This window comes from Bombus flavifrons, chromosome 8 (assembly GCF_040668555.2).
Source record: "Bombus flavifrons isolate JBK064 chromosome 8, iyBomFlav1_principal, whole genome shotgun sequence".
Classification (NCBI taxonomy): Eukaryota; Metazoa; Arthropoda; class Insecta; order Hymenoptera; family Apidae; genus Bombus; species Bombus flavifrons.
Genome location: NC_138449.1, coordinates 10241268 through 10266619, shown reverse-complemented (window position 1 = coordinate 10266619; position 25352 = coordinate 10241268). Strand labels below are relative to the sequence as shown.

The 25352-nt window shown below is 35.7% G+C and overlaps 2 protein-coding genes across 21 annotated transcripts in view; both read left to right on the top strand.

Moving 5' to 3' along the window:
* The window catches only part of gbb (glass bottom boat), a 41684-nt gene extending 36460 nt beyond the window's left edge, over positions 1-5224 (top strand). The window contains exons 4-6 of the mRNA XM_069118066.1: positions 662-850; positions 1560-1636; positions 1758-5224. Of these exons, the coding sequence (XP_068974167.1) occupies positions 662-850; positions 1560-1636; positions 1758-2018 (527 nt within the window). The 3' untranslated portion in view covers positions 2019-5224. The remainder of the gene's footprint in view (positions 1-661; positions 851-1559; positions 1637-1757) is intronic.
* Positions 5225-6545: 1321 nt separating this feature from the next.
* Positions 6546-25352, top strand: part of Patronin (calmodulin-regulated spectrin-associated protein patronin) — an 85851-nt gene continuing 67044 nt past the window's right edge. For all 20 annotated transcript variants that reach the window (XM_069118428.1, XM_069118426.1, XM_069118422.1 and 17 more), the window contains exon 1: positions 6546-8024. In XM_069118428.1, coding sequence (XP_068974529.1) covers positions 7803-8024 — 222 coding nt within the window. In that variant the 5' untranslated portion in view covers positions 6546-7802. The remainder of the gene's footprint in view (positions 8025-25352) is intronic.

Below are 25352 nucleotides of genomic sequence, written 5' to 3'. Positions count from 1 at the left end.
CATTCCACTTATCGAATCAAACGGGGTAATTGGGTATCGCCAAATTGGAACGTTTCCTCGTGAGTTACATTGTCGATTGGCCTGAAGGCAATCATGGCAAAAAAAGAAACCTCTTTTCTTATAAAGTTCTTCGGCAATACTTTAAACAGTGCGTCGAAATGCGTGATCTTGTAAAAGTTAAATCGCCTTAGCATCTTTTCTGCCCATTTTTGCCATCCAAATGTCAATGTTTCTAATTAGCGAAGAGTTCTCGGGAAATAATTGTCGGTCTTTATTCTTTATTATGTTTATCGATTACGTTTGTCGTTCGTTTCTACTATACACTTTGACGAATTTTTAAACATTTACATCGTTTCGATCGGAGTTGGCTAGCGCTCTTAGAGAATTTTGTGCCAGTAGAAGTTTCTAACGTTCGAATAAAATATTTCCTACATCTTAGTTTTCATAGTGTTATAAGTTTCCAAATTTTGTCCTAAAAATAAAAACATTTCTAACTATTGTCGGAGAATTTAGCGTTGTTAAGTTCGTGCAACTAATTCGAGAAAAAGGTGTTTTTCTAAAAGCAAATTGAACCTGTTTAACGACTGGACGATAGTAAATGCACCGAGTAATCGCGTATATTATCGCGTAATTATCAAAACGAATATCATTGTGTTTTTAGTACACGAAATGAGACCAGAGGACATTGGAATCGTCGGGTTCAGGGGCGATCCTGACAAGCAACCCTTTATGGTGGGTTACTTTAAGAGTTCTGGCATCAGAGAATCGAAAGTACGACAGAAACGAGATGCCAGGAGAAGAAAGAAGAGCGAGTCCTCGAGTTTGGATTATCGGAATAATCCGTACACCGGTAAGTCCGGAAGGTAACGTCCGATGAATCAGTAAATCTATCATTTCCATCTCCATCTTTCGTATTTTAGAGTAACATCGAAAGAGAAATTTTTTCTCATTGATATTGTAAGAAATGGCTCAAAAAAGTAATCGGCGAATTTTCCATGAAAAAATCACGAAGAACGTGAAAAAGATTCGATTTAACCGTGATGTACAAAGAAAGATCAATCCAAATCTGTATTTTACCTTGTCCTGATTGCGCGTTAAAGACGTTTTTGTTTCAATAGTTCTAGACATTTTAACATAAACACCTTAGTTTAACAACTTGTGCGTGTACTCTGTTTAATAGCCTTGTCGACTGTTGGCGAACCCTCGTAATTGACAGCCTATTCTCCTACTCGGAGCACAGTGCAACAAAAATTTTTAATAAGACCATACATAGAAACAGGCGGTGTAACGTAAAAACAGTTGAAACTGTAATGTCTCTATCTCGATAGAAGTCGATATTAATATTTTCGGAAATACCTGCATACGTGTGTATTTAATAATTAGAGAAACAAAGAAGCTCGTAACCGCAATTTTGATGAATTTGAATTCCACTCTTAATACGTAAGAAATACGCGTATTCTTTGATTCGTACTTTACCAAGACATTGCTAACTGTAAGAAATAACGATGATCGAACGAAGATAACGTGGCGAACAACCGGTAATCATTACCATTTTCCAGATCCAGGCGTACAATACAACTCGAGGACCTGTAAAATTCAAACGTTGTACGTGAGCTTCAGGGACCTGAAGTGGCAGGTGAGTTACGCGAAGAGGCGTAATAATACGCATATTTGATGCAATCATGTGCTACACGATCATCGGGACTCGTAGTTTGCCGCGTACTTATCGATGATCGATATGAATATTTATTTTGCAGGACTGGATCATAGCACCGGACGGATACGACGCATATTATTGCAGCGGCGAATGCAATTTCCCTTTGAACGCTCATATGAACGCGACCAATCACGCGATCGTCCAAACGTTGGTGCATCTGGTTAGCCCTGGTAAGGTACCAAAGCCTTGCTGCGCGCCCACCAAGCTCTCGCCGATCTCCGTGCTGTATTTCCTCGACGAAAGCAACGTTATACTGAAGAAGTACAAAAACATGGTCGTCAAGAGCTGCGGTTGCCATTGATCGTCCGGGATTAGCAAGATGTATACATGTGCGGACAGCGCGTTCGAAACGACGATAACTCGAACGCAAAGCGAGCTGTGCGGCTGAATTTTCCGAGTAGAATCGATCGACAGTTCTTAATTCGATCGATGGAGAGATCGAGACGAGTATCTAGCGTTATGGAATTATTTCTTTTCTTTATTCATTGACCTATTCGTCCGTGCGAACGATTTTTATTTCGCTGATATGTTTCATCGAAGATTCTCAGAGTTTGCAATCGTTAGAACGTTAAATAATGGCAAACGCTAAAACACTCTGTGTATAATTATAAAATCTTATTACATATTATTATTCCTGCAAGAAATTAAATCGTTCGATAGTCGTTTGATCTTTTAAAATTCTTACACTGCGTTCTATGTTCGTATGATTTTCTCAATTGCTCAGAGTGCAATTCGACGTTCGAATTAAGCTGTTGTCGCTCAAAATTCCGCTCGATTCTCGGTTCGACGAAACAAAACTCCAGTGCCTGTTCGCCTGTGTTGGACGTGAACGACAAACGCTGATCGATGGCGGATTTCAAGCGTCGCAAGAAAATCATCGGTCGTCTGGTGCCAAATTTCGACTAGTAGATAGTGTAATTTCTCGAAACAAGTGCTTCCGTACTAACGATCGTAATAATTTTCGTCGCTGGAAAAAGTGAATAATTGAATGGGAACAAAAACGATCGACGAATACGTGCGACTCCGACACGTGATTTTTATCCGGTTTTAGTGGATACATTGTAATATACATATGTCCGTAACGATCGGGGTTATCAACCGATGCTTCGAATCGTTTCTTTCTTTCTACCTTTTCCTTCCTTCTTTTTCTTTCTTCCTTTCTTTTTTTATTTTTTGTTTTCTTTTAATCAACTCAGATATCTCATCTAATGTTCAGACATTCGATCGGTTAATATATCGTTTAGTGATATTAATTTAATGAAGTCAAACTTCCGATATTATAGTCTGAGAAAAAATGAAACAAAGAGAACGTCATTGTTCGGTGAGTTTCTACGTATTTGATCTGTCGCTGTTTTGAAAAACACATTTGTGTTCGCGTTCTTCCGTTCGCTCGTCGAAGGCCTCTATGTACGCAAGCCGACACGAAAAGGAAAAAGATATCTTTTTTTTTTTTTCTTGTAATTAGACTTATTTATGTTTGTAAGTAATGCGTCTGACCGAGAGAATAAGAGCACCGTGTGTAATACTCGTAGCAGATTCGTATGTGTACAGGTTGTTTCATAAGATAATCCATGAATCCAGCAAGTGACAGATCGCTCGCGCAAAAGCGAATTGATTCTTAAGACAGGTTTGTCGGTTGTTGGCTTCTGATCGATCAACGGATTGCGCTGAAGAATCAAGAATTAATAATTTTCATCCGAGAATCTCTCATTTACGAAAAGTCTCGCTACTTATCGTATAAAACATTCCACAGAGTAGTCGGTTAATTGTCACCTTAAATATCATTGAAATTACAAAGAGTGGGAAAGAGTTTATCTATCAAAGATAGCATGATAGAAAAGATACGGCGAAATCAAGTGTTATAGTAGGATATTATGATAACTCTATAATACGAAGAATTTATTTGTTATTTATTAGAGAGAGGGAAGATCTTCTTAAGGATTGCGAGTTTGATTAATTTTCATTATTCATGAAATTGAAATACTCAAGAATTTGAACGAACATACCGAAGAAAAACGGAATTTTATCCTCAACTGCGATGATATAAAATATCGCTGTGACGTAGCTCCAACCTAACTTACAATAGTCTGCATTAAGTTATTTAATTTGAAAGTACGTACTTCCTCTTTAATTTGAATTTTCTATCTTATGTGACAAAGGCCGTGAGTAGTGTTGATCGCGTACGATATAAGATACGAATTAAAATGAAGTAACCCAATTCAAATCTAATTTAAACTGTAGCGATTACCTATGGGCCAACAATACCAATCGAAGGTTAATATAACACTTAACTTTTGTAATTACAGATAATTGCTTAATTAAATTAGCAATACCTAGACGATTATACATATAGAACAAGCGGAATAAGAATTATATGACTAAATCTTTTCTGCTATATAATTATTATAAATGAAATATTTTTCTTTAGCTTCCTCATTCCGAGGGATATTAATCCTCTATAACAAGAATTCTTTGTTTCATTTTTCTTTAAGAAAAAAGAAACGACGTTGCTTGCAATTTGTTATATATAATCTAAAAACTTATTATTTTATTATACGATAATTATTCCAACGAAGTCTAAATTTCAATATGCAACGATACAGTGATAGCAAGCAAAGTAAAAATAAAGGATATAGCGATAGAAGCAAGTAAAACGATGCCAGAAAAGATACATATCAATTTTCAATTTAAATTTCGTTATAGAGGATTAACATGGCGACAGTTACCGAACCACCCTGTACATACTTACACACCCTAGTAACTCAACTTTCTATGTACATGTATGTAAAGTGTAAATTTATATACATATAAGTATATAGAAAGTGGAAAATTCTTTAGTACGATTTTGTAGTATCGTAATTATAATGCGACAGAGAATCAGATTTGTCGAACGAAATAAACATCATAAGCGTATATTTTTCAATCGAAGCGAAAGTACATATTTCCCAAAATCTCGTGCTTTTTACTTTGCGTCCCACATGCAAGTCGGTATTGTTCGCGCATTTCAAAATTATGCGTTCACTCGAATTTGAAACGTACGCGTTTGACGCAATTAATCGATTAATCATACAATCGAACGATAATCGCACAGTTTTCTTCTATCTTCTTCCCTTCTTTATTTTCCCCCTTTTTTTTGTATAGATTTCTATTTTTTACAAGCTCGTAGAAAACGTACGAGAGTTACGTTATAGTCATACTTAATTGACGCGTGAGATTAAAAGTTTTATAAATTATTCCGACGCAAGATTCGAATGTGGTGCCGCCGCTGCTCGAGATATGTGTCAGCGTTGTTTAATGGCGTTTAACGAGCGTTTAACCGTGTGAATGGGAATGAAGCATAGTCCATTTTAGCTCGTGGGTGCGTGAATGCGTTCGTGGATGCGATCACAAATCAATCGATGAATATATATAGTCTGTGGTATTATTAACACAACTTTTGTAATGACAATGTAAATATATCGTTGTAAATACGTTCTATAATGCATACTACATAATATGTACAATGTACTTGTGTCAGTTCTTTCTTTTTTATTACCATGCCTCTATTAAGTACGTGAATCATTTTGAATATGTCTTATTGGTAACAGTATCTTTTAATCAACTTAATGATTCGTACTGAGGAAATATATCTTAGTTAAAAGGTTAAAGTTACTCTACTTAGCTGCAAATCTAATTTAATTTACATGATCATGAGTAACAGCCACAAAGCGCAACATTACAAACTTGATAAAAACGAACGTTTTCCTAATTCAACTTTATACAAAAGGACGTGACAAATTTTAATGTTGTTTGTTATAATGAATTTTAACAATTCATGATGATAGATAATAAGAAAAATGTATAATTCTAACAATTCATAACAAAGAGCACTAAAAGTATGAATGTTTTGACGATTGGGTAGCGATTATATGCAATTTGTATATTGCTCATATTTACGTTAACAACAATGGATCTAGTACCGATCAGACATTGATAATATCATGATAAAAGTAATGAATAAACCATTTTTTGAAATATGTAATAGGTATTGGTATTGATAACTTGAATTTTTGTATTTATTGAATTCCGAATGTTCGAGAGGACATTTTTATTTAAATATCTATACTAAATAAGTTAGTCCGTCTGCTGATAGATGGCACTGCATGAACGCCCCACGATAATTTTACATAGGAATTCAGTTTTGAACAGAATTTTAAATGTTTTGAACGTTATGTACTATGAATTAAAGAAATAATTAAATTCTGAATATCATATAAATAACTTAATACGTAATATAAATTATTTCATACATAGTCCAGTAAATATTTATTATATAATTTACTTTGATTTGCAGTGGTATAAAAATGCATGTATATTTAGTATATAAAACGTGACATACCAATTACGATGGAAACCAGTTTCATTGTTGCATCTTGAGAAGTTGATAACAAATCTGCTAGACGCTTTTAGATTAGATCTAAAGGAAACCCGTTGTCACTACGATGTTCATTATTCGACGATTCAGATAGGCACGAGATTTTTCAAACTGCATTTCGACCAATCAAGTTCGATCATACTTGGTTACAGCATATTTAAAATTAACTCGTTTTCAATCGATAGACTATTTGAAAATCTTTCAATTTTCATCAAAATATACATTAACCGCTAACTATCTATGAAACCGAGTATCTCTCGCACATTTAAAACATAAAATAAAGAACTAAATCATAGTTCTTAGAAAATATCGTTGTCGTGAATTAATTCGACTGGGAAGAACATGGCGACCACTCTCGAATACGTTTCGATATATCGTTAAGCGATATTCTCGCTTCAAATCGATGATCGTTTTCACGATGGACGGCGAACGTGCCGTGGGCTTGATGTTCATACGAAATGACGATTTTTCGTGCTGACAATGTTTCTTGCTTGAGAATTCACGTGCATCGGCATATGCGACTGTGATTTTCGAGCGTCTCGCATGGGAAACAGATAGTAACGATTGTGAAAAACCAACGAATCGTCAGTGGTGCTAGTGCGAAGTTTGAGCTGTGTACGACAGTAGTCTTCTCGTGTGCTTTCGTGCCGCTGTCAACGAAAATCCGAATATCCAGACCTTAGTTTAATTATATAAGAAAATTTGATGAAACGGATAAAAAGCACGTTGTGAATTTGAGTTCAAAGAACGAGAACACACACATTCGTCATTTATTTGAAGGAAATAAGAGTCGCGCGAGGTACGCCCCTTTTACAGGTGCCAATACCATTTTTGCAACACCCATCGAGTGAATCGACCACCGGAGACACCTCTCGAAGAAGCTGAATTTCAAGACGTATCCAAATTTCTTTGGTGATATGCTTCTGTAATTTTGAATTGAATACCTGTAGTTGGTTTTTCCGCTGTTTCGCGCAAAATCGATAGAGAAGCTCGCACATTACCCGAGGAGTGCGGAACGCGCGACGAGTCTTGCTGACAAAAATAGCAGGGTCCACGGTAGACACGATAGAAGAGTGTCCTTAACTGCTACTGTTCATCCTTTGCAGTGTTTTATCGTGAGCCGGCATTATTTCGACTGTAACTTTTAACTGCTCTGCGTACGGCGCTGCTTGTCCAAAGAACGCTATTTGAAGTTTCAAAACATCGTGTCTATTGCAGCCTTGTGTATGTTCCGGCACGAGCCATAAAGTAGCCTGTGATCATTTCAATTTTCTGGTTACCGATCTTACTGTAAATGTTATACGTAAATCGATGATTGGTAGGTGAGTGATACAAAATGGACTGAAAATCGAACACGGCATCGTTTTAACGCGGATAATTTACTCGTAAGTGATATTACTGTTGTCGAAGCGCACAATCTAACCTTACTTTGAGAAAAATTTAGCGGTATTTGTGCCACCTAACCTTCGCGTTCGTCAAACGGAGTGTTCGAATTGTTCGACGTAAATTCGTAAACGTGCCCGATGATTCCGTGACGGAAGAAATATTGGCGTGCGTGTGTCGAGTAACGCGAAATACTTTGAACGCATTGTCTCGCCGGCTATGACGAGAACAAGGACCCGTTCGATCGGATCGTCGCTGCAGCCGTCGCGAATGCTGTGATTTCGTTGAATGTGGAGTGCGATCACGCGCCTCTTCGTTAAGGGCAAAACAGAGGAATCTGCCCCGAGGACGAAGGATCGGACGTGTGACGGCGTGCCCGATACGGTCGTCCATGTTTTCGACGCAATGGATCGTAACGCGGGTGACGATCGACGTAAGGGCCCTGCCGGCGAGCAACACCACGACGGAGCCGAATCCGAACACTTCTCTGATGCCTACGATTCCCGTCAGGTATTTATACATGTTCTACTTTTATTTCTAAACTCTATTATGGCTATATCACTGAATATTTACAAAAATTATCATTTTGCAGATTAGAAGCTTGACAAATGTAATTGATATGACGTTACTTTGTTGTAATTAATATAAGTGGTAATAGTTGCAGATAAGAAAGAGAGCAATGTATATTTATATTGCAGTATATGTAATGTAAGAAATACAATTGACATAGATGCTATTGTTTAGACAATAATAGCGTTGATTTTATTTTAAGTTACTAGTCTGCAAAATGAATTGACACGTTCAAAGTTGTTCATTTGATTGATTTCAAATTAGGTTTCGGCTGATAAAGAAATAGTCGTTATCTTGTATTTTGTATCTTGTATAATTTTCTATACGCTGTATCTTCCAAAATATCGGTATTAGATTTTTGGTAAAAAGTATGTTATTAATGTATAGCAGATTCTTGTAAAGTACTAGGAACATTATAAACTTCTACGTATAACTTTTTTCACATATTTTCTTTATGTCGAAATTTGTACATTTTTATTCAGACAACTTTTTATCACAGATGTTTCCTTTGAAATCCTATCTTTGATAGTTGGTGCTTAGATAATACTAGTTTCCTATCAAAAGAATCACAGATTCATTGGAACAATCATAAAATTCATTTTTGAAGAAATAGAGTAGAATAGTGTAATTTGTTTTTTATTTTCCTATATTTCTATACGTTCCTTAAAGTACATAATACATACATACTTTGGAAAGCTAAATAGACTTGAAAATTTATTCAGCTTCATTTTATGGTACTGTTTCCTAATTACATATATAAAACTTTTCATTGTATGTTCGTACATGCATATATTTGTGCTAGAAGAATATTTCCATATAAAAGTACTTGAAAAAAGTACTTGAAATGAGTACTAAGTCATAATTACCGCAGATCATATATGTAATTCTATGTATAAGGTAGTTCCTTAGTTTGAGCGAAGCGCAATATTAAAACTGATATTTCTAATAAATAATCACAGAAATTTATTTATTAAGTTTTAAGAACAATATATTTTTATTAAAAAATTAGATTTTAAATTATATTTTTTTATTAGATTTGTAAATTATTCCAGCATGAATTTTACTCACAGACATTAACATTTATTTTTGTTCACAATTTTGCAACATATCATTTATTGATACCGCTGACACGTTTGTTATTAATTCGTGTATGAGTCAGCGGTTCCCAACTACTTTTTCGTATTTCAAAATTTCTTGTTATATTATTTTGTGGAACGTAGCATGAGATTCACTATTTCAAACTCAGAACTGTGACTAATTAATCTTCAATGCTCACGATAACATGTCAGAAAACATTGTTAAAAAAAGTGCATGCTATCTAGCGCGAGGAATTCATTTTTGTAGTATAATAAACTTGATACAATGAAAAATATATTTTCATCGACTAAAAAGGAGAAGAATGGTCTTGAAGTCTTCTCAAGGATTTCAACAAACGAGAAAAAAGATTAAATTTCATATTTATTTGTAAATGTGTAAATATGTAAATCAAGCATTGCAACCATCCATCGCTATACGATTATTTAAATTAACATCACAAACACAAATTACAAACAAAATAAAATGCAAATCAATTTTCGAAGAAACGATCAGGAAATATTGCAGTTATTTTTAATATCGATATTTGTTTATGCCACACTTTTCAGTAATGATTTCCTTTTACGAACGTAACGTTATCATTATGAATTCTATGCTGAAATTCTACTAACTGTATGCTGAAATTTATATACAAGACAGACGCGATTCAGAGAAAAGAAAAATGTACAGAACTAAATAGAGTGTTCACGTTACTGTTAATTTATTTTTCATTAATTCGAATTTGCAGAGACTATCGAAATTTCTCGTAAATAATTTATAATAAGAAGATGATCTTCCCGGAGGCTGTTGTCGTTACGAACCAGACTAATTCGACCGTAGGAGAAGAGAGCATAACGTTCGATCAATGAAAAGATATCTCTGCGCAACGCCTCGTGTCCAAGGCTCGTTACAAGCTTACTCGTTCTTGTATCATATTCCAATTATTTGTAATTAATGGAGTCTGAAGCTACACGTGGAAATCTTTGCGTGCAATAGCCACGATCAGGGCGACTATCTCGTTGAATATTATTTGAACGTTCGATCGGCTTAACTTGATTGGATCTCTATCAATTATCGTTACGTACTTATTACTGTAACAAATAATTTTCTTACAAAATCTATTTCTGAATTGTTGAAATTTACATGTACATGTATTTTATTTATTCGATGGATGGATTTGAATTAGTGAGGATTTCAAATCGATTCCAAATACTCGGTTAGACCATCACCGCATTCTTTAGCACGTGGGTCATCAGTGACCTACAGAGGACTGTTCGCTGAAGCTGTTATTTTCGTCGTTGGAGTTGAAATACGTATTATGGGGAAATGCTTCGTGATACGTTTAGCGAATGTATAATTATCGCGTTTAATGCATTTGATGTAGAGTCGACGATGATTCACACTACGTAGTAATATTCTTCTAGATTAATAAAGTTCTTCTATGCCGCTACATTTTGTTTCGTTATTTCTTGTAAGTGCAATAAAAGAAGATCAACGTCGTACGAGTGGTGAAATGAAAAGGAAACGATAGCGTATATCTACTGTGCTATGTACTTTGAGCGAAGTATTTAAAAAGCATCGTACGTTACGAATTTTGACGAAGTTCAATGGGAAAATGAGTATGGAATTTGTATTAATCATACCTCAACAAGTATCGATCATTAGATTATATTCTTCTTAAGCATCAAGTATACTTGCGATAATAGAATGGTAATATCTCTTCGATAACATTTGATTCGTGTCATACTTATTATGTCCTTAATGAAAGTTAATAATAACCTCTGTCATTAAGACCATGTAAAATCAACGTTATAGAGACATGTAGAAATCGATAACTTAATTAATATTCAAACGTACCAGGAACAGGATTGCTTCATAATTTACTTACGATTAATGAAATGCAGACGCGATACTCAGCTAAACATGGCATTCAACCGGCCCATGTAATTTATGGCGTAGTAAAAGCAAGAATGTGCCAATATAAAATATCGCTTAATGTACTAACAAATAAAATTAATAAATAATAACTTATATGTTGATAGATACATCAGATATGATACTTGTGATAGTAATGCAATGCCATGAAACAGCATTGAATCTCTATAAACTTGTTACATACTAAATCTTATTTTGTTTATAAATATTCTGCCATATTTTCTTCTATCGTACACGTTTGTTCGATGTTTGTTATTTATCTTGGCTTGCTTTTACGTTTAATGTCTAATTAGAGAAGGCATATCACACGAATATTCCACTTTTGCATCAGCCTGTATGTTTGTCAGAATTGAACGATATGGAGAATTGTTGAGAACCGATTATCTCGTGTCTATAAAATAGACTGCTTACAAAGACAACAAATTATTTGGGAATATTAATGAATTAAAAGAGACGGAATAATCTATGACAAAATTGAAATTGGTACAATTCTCTGGTACATGAGTGGAGCATCTATCTAGAGTTGTATTCTTCTGAACGTCGGTGTTGCTTTGAACTCGATCGTGTTCTTAAGTAAACAATTTCTCAAGTTTCGATCTTTCTTATTAAAATATCAATAGGCAGATAAGTTTTATGATAAGTAAATGATATGTTTGCCACCAAAGAGACGTTCCATTTTCGTCTTCTCCGTATCATTAATTATCTCGATAATTTAGAAGGATTACAGAGACTAATTTTGATTAATGCTTAATCTTGATTTTGAATTAATAATTACGCGTTATATGATTGCAAGAGACCAATAATTCACTCGATACAAATTTTAAGATGTCCGATAGATCACAGCAAAATCCGTGAAAATTACTCTTGTGCGAAAAACCAAAATTCTTCTGTACACTTTCTGTACACTGGTATTTCACGTGCTCGCTTACGGCTAGCCGTGGCAGACTGTCGTACGAAAGCTATTCCCGAGCTGCGACGCTATGACGAATATGGCGTCGTTTCCTGTACGCAAGGTTATTTATTGCACGGTAAAACGAGCCTGTACCTGCGCGGAGAACCACCTCCTCCAGCCACAGGAGACTTTTTTTGGCACGGTGCGGCGTGCAGGATCTGCAAGAATCGCGACGCACGCTCGTAATTATCAGTTTAATTACACCACTGTCGCTGACTTCGAATGAAGTGGCGCGAGAAACTCGTCCTTGGAACAGCGTTTGGAAACGTCGTGTTCCTAGAAACCCGATCTTCTCGTTTGTACTCACTGTGAACGCTGATTTATTATTATTATTTATTTTATTTAAGGACGCGTCAACCTACTTTTATGGTCATTAGCGATCGCGATTAACTGAACAAGAATGTACAAAGAAGAACGTAAAATACAATAAGTGAATTACTATTACTAAAACTAATAGCAACCATACATTTTGAACACACATACACACATATACAGGGTGGTTGGTAACTGGTGGTACAAGCGGAAAGGGGGTGATTCTACGCGAAAAATGAAGTCGAAAATATAGAATAAAAATTTTTTTTTTTTTAATTTTTCCATCGAGACTAACGATCTACAGTGAGATCCGTTATAACGTACCGCACGCGTACCGAGCGAAAATTCAAAATCGATTTTCTCGAAAACAAAGCCTCAAACGAAAAATTTTTATTCTATATTTTTGACCTCTTTTTTCGCGTAGAATCACCCCCTTTCCGCTTGTACCGCCAGTTACCAACCACCCTGTATATATACACGGTAAAATTGCAGTACGATTAACTTAAGCTTAAATTAATAGGGTACAGTGTGTGTTAAAGCTAAGTTGGTAGTTTACAATATCATACTTGGCGATAGAAATTAATATCTTTGAGAAAGTAAGGAAGATTTTCCGCAATGGTTTTGATGATTCAGACATGTCTGGGAGACTAAATTTAATTTTCTGTTGGGAGACGTTACTACAGTTAAGAAGATGATTCGCAGACGGAATACAGTTAGAGTGATTTCATTTATTTGGCTGATTTGTAGTTATAAGGTGAGAGTGTGTCAGTTGTGTTGTAATTCTAAGTCTGCTGGGAATAATTTGCTTTTTCCTATTAAAAAGAAACGTTGAACGATTATTTATTTCAAGTAGAATTTGCATATTTTAGTATTGCTTAATTCTGTTTTACGTTCGAGAAAATAGCATAATAGCCGTTACTAAACTTTGTTGAAAAAAAAATGTTATTTACTTGCCGTTAACCCGTAGCTGGTCTGACGTTCGTTTCATCACAGTATAATAGAGAAACTCGTAGAAATATTTCTAACAACTTGTAAATAAATAACTTTCTTTAGTAGTGATTTTTACATTTCTCATTTTGCAAAAAAAAAGGAAGTCAAGCAGCTTTTCTATCGCAAGTATTGCAAATACTTTCAGAGTTTTATCCTCATTCTCTCATGTTTTATATTTCGTTCGGTAAAAAGGCATCTAGAATATTTGCATACACGTCGCTATTTATTCCTTGGACTGCCTTTTATGCTCGTGCACTCAAGAATACTAGGTAACTGGGTTACGCAGACACGTCGAACTGATTAGAATTGTGTTACATGGTGATATATGCATACGATAGCTAAAGAGAAATTATAAAATTTTTAGAACATCTCGTATCACGAGATACCGAGATAAGCTTACGATATAAATTTATGCCGCGGGAAAAATAACATTGATAAATGGAAAATTAAAAATAGGTGGGTATCCTATCTACTATACGTAACCAATTTCCTTTCGTGATATAATTTTCTCTCCCTCTGTAAATATAATTTTGAAGATAAATTTTCGTCGTCCCCATCGATCACGTAGATGAAAAATCGATTTTCGATGTATTAGGTTGTCCCAATAGTTTCCTTCGTTCAAGGAAATAATAAATGCGCGACATTTTCTGTTTTATATTATTTTATTGAATTATGTATGATGCATTTTGTTCCAATAGAATCAACAGAAATGGGTCATACACAATTCAATAAAATAATACAAAGCAAAAAATCTTGTGCATTATTTCCTTATAAAACGAAAGAGACGGTTATAAGAAATTAAAATAAAAATGAAACTGCGAACTGATCATTTTACGATGAAACTCAATAATAACTTTATCGAAAAGAAAAATAAATTTTAAACAGATTCCTCTACTGCCATTCGTTTCGTTTGCTGAAATCTTTGTAGTCGAATTGTCCATTCTCTCCGCGAGTATAACTCCAATTTCAGTTATTTAAAATTTCTGTGGGAATACATTTAATTGAAAACCAGCTGTACAAATTATTCCTTCGGCGCGTTAAATCGTTATGAAGCCACGAAGCACACGTGATAAAAATATTCGAAACGCGAGACCCGGTACGTTTTATCGTGATCAACGTTTTCTTCAACTACTTAGGTATCCATTCTATCTGAGAGTTGAGCTTCCCATTGTTCTGTGCGGTTTCGTTGCACCGTTAATCCTGGCACATGGCAGCTTGCGCAAACCCGTAGCAATAAACAATCAATATGTAGGCATCATAGTGACCTCGTTATCGATGGTCAAGCTTGGCCTGTGCCCAAACGAACAGCCGTGTTCTTTCGGTTCCTTTTTAGAAAAAGGTGTCAGAAATGTAGCTGGTTGTCGTGCCGCAAGAAAGCGACGACGGACTTTTGCCAAGCGATCATTCTTTCCTCGGCTGTGAAAGAAATCCCTCTTAAACGTTGATTAATTCGATTTTAGTCACGCGAACTTTTGGAAAACTGTCTTGGCAATGGAAACACGGTGGCCATGCGAAAGGAGTGTAAATCGACTATCGATGATTCATCGATTTTTGCGAAAAAAAACTTGTACGATATCACAGCTGTGCTGCATACATCTACGCTGACTGACGAAAGTAATCGAACATTTGTGATCAGCGTTGGTTAAAATTACTGTAAAACTATGACTACTTGGAAATTATAAATTTGTGCCATTTAAAAGATCAAGATATAATTATTGCTTAAATCTTCAGTCGTGTAGATTGTCTCATTTCCACAGTAGTCTTTCACGTTTTATATTTCAAATGACGAAGTACTGTAATCTGTTAGAAGCTAATTATACAATTGCAGGTAATCTGCAAATATTATTTGTGTGTCTTTAAACATCGAATCGTTCGCGGAAGCCTGTTTTCCTTCTTCGGATAAAAAATATAAATTGTTCACATGCTATGAATGTTCGTATTTAATGCATGACTCTGTCCTTTCGTCAATTACGACTGTCGCGTCGCAATAATTTTGCCTAATCAATGTCGTCTGATAAACTTGATGTCTGACATAATATTTGGTATAATTTAGGACGTACGTGTTACACGGATCAAGCGATGTGTAACTATGATTGAAGATTGAGATTGAAATCCGTGTTATCGGATGGCTCCATTAATTCGGTAGCATGACGATCGATGATAAAGACGTTATTGCACATGACGACGTGTTTAGACGTAAGTAGATTCGTCTGCATAGGTTCATTGGTCGTTGGATAATAGGTGTAATTATTCCGCCATGCACAGCTGTGAAATATCGAGAAACTGATGTTGGAGAGACGACTGTTGATCGTTCTCGTTCGTTTCTGTGAAAATTATTCATTAGCGCGCGGAATTATTTTGCATTATTTCATTTAATTATCCCGGAGTGAAAACTGTGAGAGTACACGTAGAAACAAAGTGTATAGCACCGATCGTCTATGGTTTGACACACGTATGCTTCGATCTAAATAAAGTGAAATTAATGGAAGAAAGTGATTTTCACAATGCACTTGCTCCAAATTTAGAGATTGCCCAATTTAATAACAAATGGTTTGTTAGAATTTAGAGAGCAACCACGTGAACCACCACGGTACGATTTCAATGGAATTTTGTAAAATATTAAAAAAAATATTCAATCGAAGACACTTTGCTCTCGATGTAACATATTCCACCATGTATGAATTTATTTTATATTTGTTGAAAGCGGAGTAGTATCCGTTAATTTTTGAAGTATCTCACGAAGAATATGTTAGATTATAGAAATTTAATATACCTCTTTCCAAGTAAAATATTACACGGCACTCTTTATTTATTTATTACGGCACTTTTGACAAATATTTGTTAATTTCTCATTAATGTATACAATTTCATTGGAATTAATATTTGATTCATTCTGCCATTTCTTCACTACCGTACACCAAATAGACATCAACGGTTAGTCTATATCAAACGATTAGCTTGCTTTTTGTATTAAATTAAAAAGTATGCACTTTTTACAGTCTCGTTATATAGACGTTATCAGAAATATTCGTACATCTTTCTAAATATTTTAGTACGTGTCTTTATTAATATAACGTTGCGTGCAGAAGTATGTAAGCTGCTATAGACGATGCTATCTAGAAGGATCTTTAAGCCTTAAATTGTTTCCGCTGATTAATGTTGCGGAAACAAAGTACCTAATCTAAGGTGTGTCGCATAACTCCGCGCCGTGTCGGAGAAAATATTCTGGCAACATCACGAAGCCTTAGCAACTGTTGCCAATCCTATTAAAAATGAAGCAAAAAATGAAATTTGTCGTCTTAGGAATAAAAAGCTTATACACGATGCAAGATATAATCCAAATGATCAAATATCTCATATATTATATAGGGTGATTTGGCAATCGATTGCTAATCTGAGACTCTAATGACTTGGACGGTTGAGAGAAATGACTTAAAGACGAGAGAATGGCTGAGACGATATTCAAAGGCACATTGCTGAAAGGAGTTAGTATCTAAAATCGTTCGGTCTCGTCTCACTGGGCATCATCATCGTTTCACACGGTCGAATGACTTCATTCAGAGCTTGGAATCGTATTCATCCTTCGTTTCCTATAAATAGCCTACGCTATTTACTTTCTGAACATTTTTTCACTCTCTTCTTGGTAGCGGGTAATAAAAACTGAATGGCGTTTGCATTCGAATAGTCCGTTTGCACGTTCAGTGTGTTAGGTACATCGCCAGATTCTCTGCAACGTGACCGAGAGGAGATTAATGGAAACGTATCACTTCGATACTCTCGTTTGAGTTTCTGCAAAGCTATTTAACTTGGGAATTACATACTTAAAGTCGGACGAGCACCGAGCGAGCACTCGACTTATCTTCGCGCTTATGATTTGAATGATAACACGTAGAAATTTGCTGTAGGTTATGCGAATTCGTATGTCAGAGAAAATTGCGTCTGTACGCATTCAGGTTGGATGTATATTTGATATATTCGTGAGTTTTGGCATTTCCAAGTGCAAATTTTTATCGCGATTGGTACTCGTCTGTTTACGATTTGTCCAATTTTCTCGTTTGTCCGTTTGTCGAAAAAAAAGTTGTGATCAAATAAAAAATATTCGCGTCAGCGCCGCATGTTCTTTTTCGTCGCAACGCGAAATTTTCGTTCGACTATCTTTCAAAAAGGAAGTTACGATGAGATTTTTGTTTGGACAAACTCGACCAAATTATACCTCGTCAAAAAATTAACAAAAAGAAACTGTTGCATCAGAGAATCGTATCATCGCACCGTCACCAAAGATCGACTTTGCAGGGTTACCAATATCCAGCTCCATTTGCCATATTCCAAAAATCAAACAATCTTCGTCCATTCCTATATCGTCGTTTATTTTACACCGAGATGAAAAAAGGAGAAAGACACGTTAAATCCGTCCAGCGTTCATCTCCATTCGAAAACTCGTTTTCTTCTCGTATCACAAACGGTGTCACGAGGAAGAGAATAAAATCGAGCACACTCTACTCTTGGACACATAATGTCATAGCGTACAAAAATCCGGCTATAGATGGTTAATTGCGACTAGCCGATGTCATTGTATCCACCAGTCTAAATAAAGCTGTGCTTGCTCCAATGATCTTGACTGATCGATCACGTTTGGTCACGACCAGTGCTCTCTCTAGACTAGAACTACTTACTATCGAGGCTTTTCCGGGACGTTTTACATTAACAATCGCCTCCACGGTCAACTCTGACGAGCTATCTTTCCAAGAGGAAAATCGCCGTGGTACACCTTGACGATACCTTGTAGGGTAATCGAAACGTTCATGATGTATGCCTTGGATGCCTGTCACTGACTCGCTTCTCACACGTTACACGATGCTGCGATTCATATTGCGTTGGTTTCATCCTTGCGAGACGCTCGCCTTTGTATTTGTATTATATAAGATAACTTTGAATGTCGAATTTGTGTTTTCTTCTCTCGAATGGATACTCGTAGGTGTAGTTGTTCCTTGAAATTATTCTCGGTTCGCTTTCTTTTATATACGATAATTTAAATAGTAACTAAACATTTAATTTAATTTAACACACGTGAGTATCGAGATCGTAGAAAAATACAATTACCTTTGCGATTTCCTAGATTTCAGCATGTTTGAGATTAGAAAATTTGAGTAATTATGATTTGTAACATTCTACATCCGAGTTTTATTTTTTTCACTTAACCAATAGTTAGTAGAATTACATAGTTAACAAGAATAAATAGTTTTCAAGGGACTTACTCCATCGGCTTATCCGCTATTTTCATTTGTGTCTATATCGTAAAGCCGCGTGTGCAGAAAAGTCATGGAATTTTCAAAGATCGTATTTTCGACAAAAATCGCGACGGTTCAGGCCACGAAGCGCGCCTTTCTTTTCAATTTCGAAATCCAGTAATCCGTGACTGAGAAAAATACGACGAAGGTAGCGTGGGTGGCGAAGGCAAACGCGAGATATCATGTAGAACTCGTAAATGGTAGAGGCGTCGGGGTATGGGATAGGTTGTTGTTGTTGTGTTGTACGCGTGCATTTACAGTGTTTGGTACATCCTGTGCTGCATAGTGTAGCTTCGGAGGCTGCGCGAAGATAAATCGCCAGACTCGAACAAAGGTCACCAACATAGAGAAAAGCCTTTCGAGCGATCGGTTCAATTAAGAATTGAAACCTTTATTCACGTGATAAATGATGCATTAGCGAGAGAAAGAACAACATTTCCACGCGCCGGCTAATCCCTTCGTTTGCTTAACCGTTAAATATTACTCTCATAGTGAGTTTCGTTGAGTTACTTAGAGGTTGCTTTGTCGACCATTCGCGGAGAGACACGATCCCAAGAAGCGCGTCAACAGGAGTCGTAAATTCCCGTTACGATTTTACAATCGAAATTGATCGGTCCCCTAATTCGTTTAAGATAATAAAGGTAGTTGAATTAATTATAACGCTGAGGTAACAGATTATAATGTATTCTTTATTCCAACAACAATTGTAGACAAGATAATTACGCTCGTTGCGTGTATATATATATATATATATATATATATATATATATATATATATATATATATATATATATATATATATATATATATGTGTGTGTTAATTAGATGAGTTATCAAAAATAGATATAGTTAACGAATATATGTCGACTGAGTTAAAGTAGTGAACCCAGTGCAGAGATGTTGACTGATCTGTAGTTGTAGATCCAGTAAAGTTCCGTGATGATGCTGTCACGTTCTGGGTGTTGGTTGCCTCACTACCTATCGCTTACGGGTGAAAATTCCGGGAAAAATGGGAAAACTCGTGTTTCCCCATTTTCATTTGGTGGAGCAATAACCATAAGGAACATCTTGACCTGTAGGTGCTTTATGCCACTTAACGGCCTTAACGGTCACATCGAAATGTTTAGTTTTACGGCAGTTCTTTATGATTATTACGATCCAACTAATTATATTAACATAGCGAGTGCCTGCCTCGACCGAGGGATGGATCCCGGGCTACGCAAATTGTCACCGGACGTAGCAGAGGTATACTCGTCTTTTGTTAACTTTACTAAGAATTTTGAACGTTTTGAACATTATTCGATATTTGGATTTTAAGGATAATTATTTTCCAAGAAAACGAAATCATAGTTGATTACTACGGTTTATGTCATCGCGACGTGGGAACTGGAAATCAATAGTTGCTATAAATAAATCGTTCGGTATTGTTACGACGAGATAATAATAAAATATCATAGAGGTGATAAGTAAATAAAACAAGATTTATGAAGATAAAGTTCAAATTAGCATCACGGAGTATTAACATTTCGATATCGAAAGTAGAAAGAGAAACTAACTCGGATATATTTGTAAATGAATGAAAACATGCTGCGTGCGTGTATAAAAACGAATCAAGAGTTAAATTCTATAGAGCACGATGTAATTTATCTTTCAATAAAAACAATAAATAAAATAAAACGTGACTGTGTAGTAATATAAAATTTCCTGATTACGCGTGTTTACATTTCGATACGCTTCTTGACTTAGCTTCTCCTACAAAACGTATAAAGTTTACTTGATAACGCAACGTAGTTTATTCACCTGCATTAGATAACGTAAAGATACCAATCTACGCAGTATAGATACGCGAACATTTTTTTCCAGCTCATATTACGTTCCATAGAGTCGATGACAGTATAATTTTTTTTCGAACGAGGGGCGTTACGATTAAATGTATATTATTATTGTTAATTCTCCTAAGAGAGTTTCAACTTGTAATTTTCTAGCTCTGTAAGAAGGCGATAAGTACCGCTTTCAGTCATCAATTCGCCATTAGGTAGAAAAAGCTCGGTAGACACGACTTAACGTGCTATTATCACAAATTTGCCAAAGTGTTCGGATATATTTGAGCGGTGGTGTATATCAAAGCTGAAATATCTATTTTATTTTTTTCCATTGAAAAGATCCAACCTCCCTTCCCATAGAATAAACAGTATGAAATTCTTTTTTAGCGGAAGCGTAAGCGGATAAGCGCTCATGAACGATAGTATATGGTAGAAGCGATGAATGGTATCGCCGGCGATGCGTTAAAATTCTGACTCAAAAATAACCTGCTTTTTCGAGAACATGTCGTAAAATTGCCAATGAAAATCTCCATGTATTTTGTTCCGTTGAACGAGGTACATTTACGGTGCAGCTGTACTTGCAATATTCTGCTGTGCTTTTTATCGCACTGTTACATATTTATCATATTTACATTATTAAATTGCGAAGAATGATAATAGGATTAGTAATGATAGCAATCATATGATGAGACGTAATAACGTTAGCTACAATGTTGCCACTAGTAGAACAATAGGCAAACATAGCACGGCGAAGTGTACTGCTAGTTAGGTTTCTTTGCTCGTAACTTGTAACTACACACTGTTTCCTTAGTCTTTGTTCTTTAACCTTCTCAGTTAGTTGAACGAGCGTTTACTTCAGGATATTAGATATATGTACGTATGCGAAATTTATGGCAACGTACGCTTTCAGAGCAAACAAGATTTCCTGATAATATTTGAGAATCGGTTCAGATAAATAAGCTGTTAATTTGCTGAAATGTCTGCTATCTTATTAATCATGTTGAATTTCTAATATTTTATGGATGCAGTAGGTTGTAACATTAATTTAGATGTAATTTCTTATTCGTTTTTTCATTAATCGAAAATATGCATTTTTCATTTCTTTCACAGTGTAATTTTGCTCGTTAAATTACAATTTTTATATGATAGGCAATCAATATGATTCTGTTTTGTAACTCAACAATTTTTTAATCGATAGTTTTAATAACTATTAAGCTTTTAAACTGAGTTTCGTAAACATTGATTTAAAAAATAGAATAAGAATAGAAAAATGAAGGAGAAATAAATAGTTGCTTTAATTCCATACAATTGCTCAATTGGTAAATTAATTGTTCTATCTATATCGTTTTATCCTATTTCGATTATTTTACCATAATAAATAACGTTAACGGTTTAGCAATATTCTCTTGTATAACGAACTCATTGGAGAATCTTAATGTTTGATGTTAGGCCTTTCTTTAATTGGATGATGGACGATCGTCATCACGACCGTTATACAATACGATTGTCAAGGATGGGAACGATTGTCAACAATAATTTACTGTTTTACCTACTTATCCAATCGTTTATGCACACTATGCGGTAATAATATGTATCCGTTAGTTTTTTAATGGTCTCTCATTTTCTAGTCAGGCTTCTTTAACTTTCATTTCGTATTCATAATCAAGTTCATCGCGTGTTAAACAAAATTGTAAAAAAGCGTGATGGACACCATTATGTTTTAGCATCTTCGTTCACCTAGAGCATTATTTAAATTTTACATATAACGAATCGTTCGTAGTTCGTGATTCAGGAAAGAATTTCTCGCCTTACAGCGCTTAAGAGCACTTTAGAAATAATTTACTGACACAATTTTGGATACATTAACGGATGTAATTAAAATAATTTCGAATAAACTAACTACGTTTGAAAATGCGTTGTTCGTATAAAATACACAATCCGATAGGAAATTTATCATTGGTCTTTTAGTTGATGTTGTATCAAAAAGGTTGACGAACAGTAAGTATATATGAGCATAGTAAATAGTCAAGCTCTGTTAGAGTTGAAGAGATTTTCCCTAAATTTTGTATTGTAACTTATCACAGAAGCGAGAGAAAGAGGAGCGAGAAATACTTCCAGGTTTTTTTAATTACAAATTTTCACGCGTCACTTTAATAGAATCAAAGAACTGCAAGAAAATTAGAAATGTCAGGAAAGGAAAAAGATTTGTAAAATTTCACTTGTCGTAAAAACCGGTATAAATTTCCTGTAATTGAAAATGAAATGAATTAAATAGTATAATTTGTGAATCAAATCCTTATTATTACGTTCTAAAGTATTTCCTTGGGAAAGAGAGAATAAGATCATTCGTTTACATGGAAATTAGTATGTATGTATAACTTCATCGCAATTCAGGAGATAACGACGTACATATGTATTTTACGTTCAAATACTCAGCAGTGTTCCATGACAGTAAATCATCAGGCGAGGTTCCATGCTATAGAGAAACGTGATGGGATTAAATAAGTCGTTCACGCTTGTACTCAAGAGGGAACCGATGCACGCAATTCTGTAATATTCTCGTGTAGTAAGCTTCTCCAAAAACGAGATCACCATGCTTTTTCATACACATTCTTTTGCTAGTAGAAGTTTGCGAAGAGTTAAAATAGCTGCCAGAAGTTTCCGATCGCAAAGAAATATAGGAGCATGGAGTATAGCGTGGTTTACAAACTCTACTGTCTGTTTAAACTTCGTGTGATAGTAACTTTATTATTATTACAATGTTTAGTACGTTTTACGAAAAAATTCTTCGCTGTGTATAGCACGAAGTTGAGAGTCGTAACGCAAAAATGTTATTAAACCGTTGTAGGAAAAATATACAGCGTATATTTCTGAGGTGGATAGGTCGGGATAGGTGCTGAAGAAAGACTAGAGTATAATTAACAGTATATTTATTAACAATACTCTCGATCTACGCTTTACGTAGAGCTTACGATTATACTTAGCGGTTCGTACTTCGCGGTTACAACTCGATTTCTAGACGATGCGTTACGATAGCGTTCAGAAGAGTGCGCGATACAAGTTCGGATGATGATTACTCAAGATGCGTGAAGGAACTCTAGTCAACTATCTACTACCTACTACCACCCACCAACTTATTTTCCGTCACGAGAATGCTGCAGAGGAAAATTATAACGAGGTGTGTCTAAGAATATAAGATCATCGGATTATTCGAGGAAAGCCTTCGTTAGGAAAATGAGGGATATGGAAGTCTATTTGTTCGCTTGAAGAACCTTAGCTAGAGAATCCTAAGATTTATAACGGTCCTTAGGCTAATTGCAAATATGCTATGAAAATTTTCGACATCTGGCGATCATTTTGTCCGAAGGACAGGGTCTTTGTGTAGCAAGTCACGGGACAGAAACCGTTGGAAGGTTTACTGTCGAGTGTTGTTGCATTTCTTAATTCGGCGAATTTGTGCAAAATCATTTTTATATTGTTCGTTTGTATTACGTTGTAAGATCGTGGCTCTTTTACCTCGCATTTTTATTCGAAGAACATATTGGCGAACGTGATGCGAAATTTCAGTTTAACGATGTTGAGAAAAGTCATCGTTCAGCAACGTGCAACGTCACAAAGTAACGTTGCGTTTAATTTCATGTATTTTGGGAGTATTAAACGAGTAGGTTTCCGGTAACACAGCTACAAAGTTTTCCGAATTTCGACAGAGAAATAGTTAATTACAGTGGTTGCGGAGTTTCTCGGTAACAGAATAACTAATTGCAGTGCATACAGAGTTACTCAGGTAGCTACAGGTATAACTAATCGCAGCAAGCAACACTTATTTTCTGCTAACTTTGATTCCCGCTGGGAAGTATATTTCTATCGACTATTTAAGGAACGATGGATTTGCAAAGGGGGGAATAACAAATGTATTTCTATTAACTGAAAGCTATACGGTGTTCATACTCGTTTATATCATGCTATGCTATTAAAGAGAGGATGCTCGTTTCCCGTTCAAGGAAAAATCCTGTTCCGATGATGGAATGAAATTCCTTTCTTTACGTTAGTTACAGAAATTTTAAAGTCTATCCATTTTGGTTTTTAACGAAATCACGTACTTCTACATGTGTGTGTTACGAGCTTCATGTACATATAACGCGCGCGTGCTTGCATGCGATGTACTTTTGCATATTATAAATGTATGACGTTAATATTATACAACAGACGAACAATGTTATTATGCGGTGTATTATCTTTTATTTCATGGCGAAGTAAATCACCGAAAATGCATAAAAATTATTTCCTTTCTGTATAATTCCGTATCTTCATACGTCGCGTATCTCGTCACATTTAAAAACGCACGAAAAATTTGCAGTCCGGACAACGCCTACGTCCTAAATTTCCCTGCAACAACCTGTCAAACAAATTCCACTGAGAATCAATCTTATCGTACCGCTTTCTCTCACGATTCGACATCGACAAAAGCAAACGGCAAATTAACATTTATGCACTTTCGACTCTACGCGATACGATCGAGCGAAGAAATTTCTCATCGTCTGTTCAGGGTAGACTCGTTCGCAGCAGTTTTCCTCGAACCGCTGCCCTCGCGGTTCATTACGGGCCGTAATTTACGGTCTCTCGATTAAGAACGATTTTCTCGTTTCCTGGCGTCCTTCGCTATACTCTGCTGCGGTACTGGTACGAAAGGAAGAGCATCTCGTCCAGTCACGTCCCTTGTGAAAAGACGCCTTCTTCTGCAACCTACCACCAATCGACTTACATATGTGAATCACAATGATTCGCCTTCCCCCTCCGGTTTCCAGCGTCCACAGACCTAACGATATTCGTGCGAGTGCACGAGGCCTAGAGGAGTACGCCAGCTGACTCACGCAGCCACCACCATAGAGTCCTC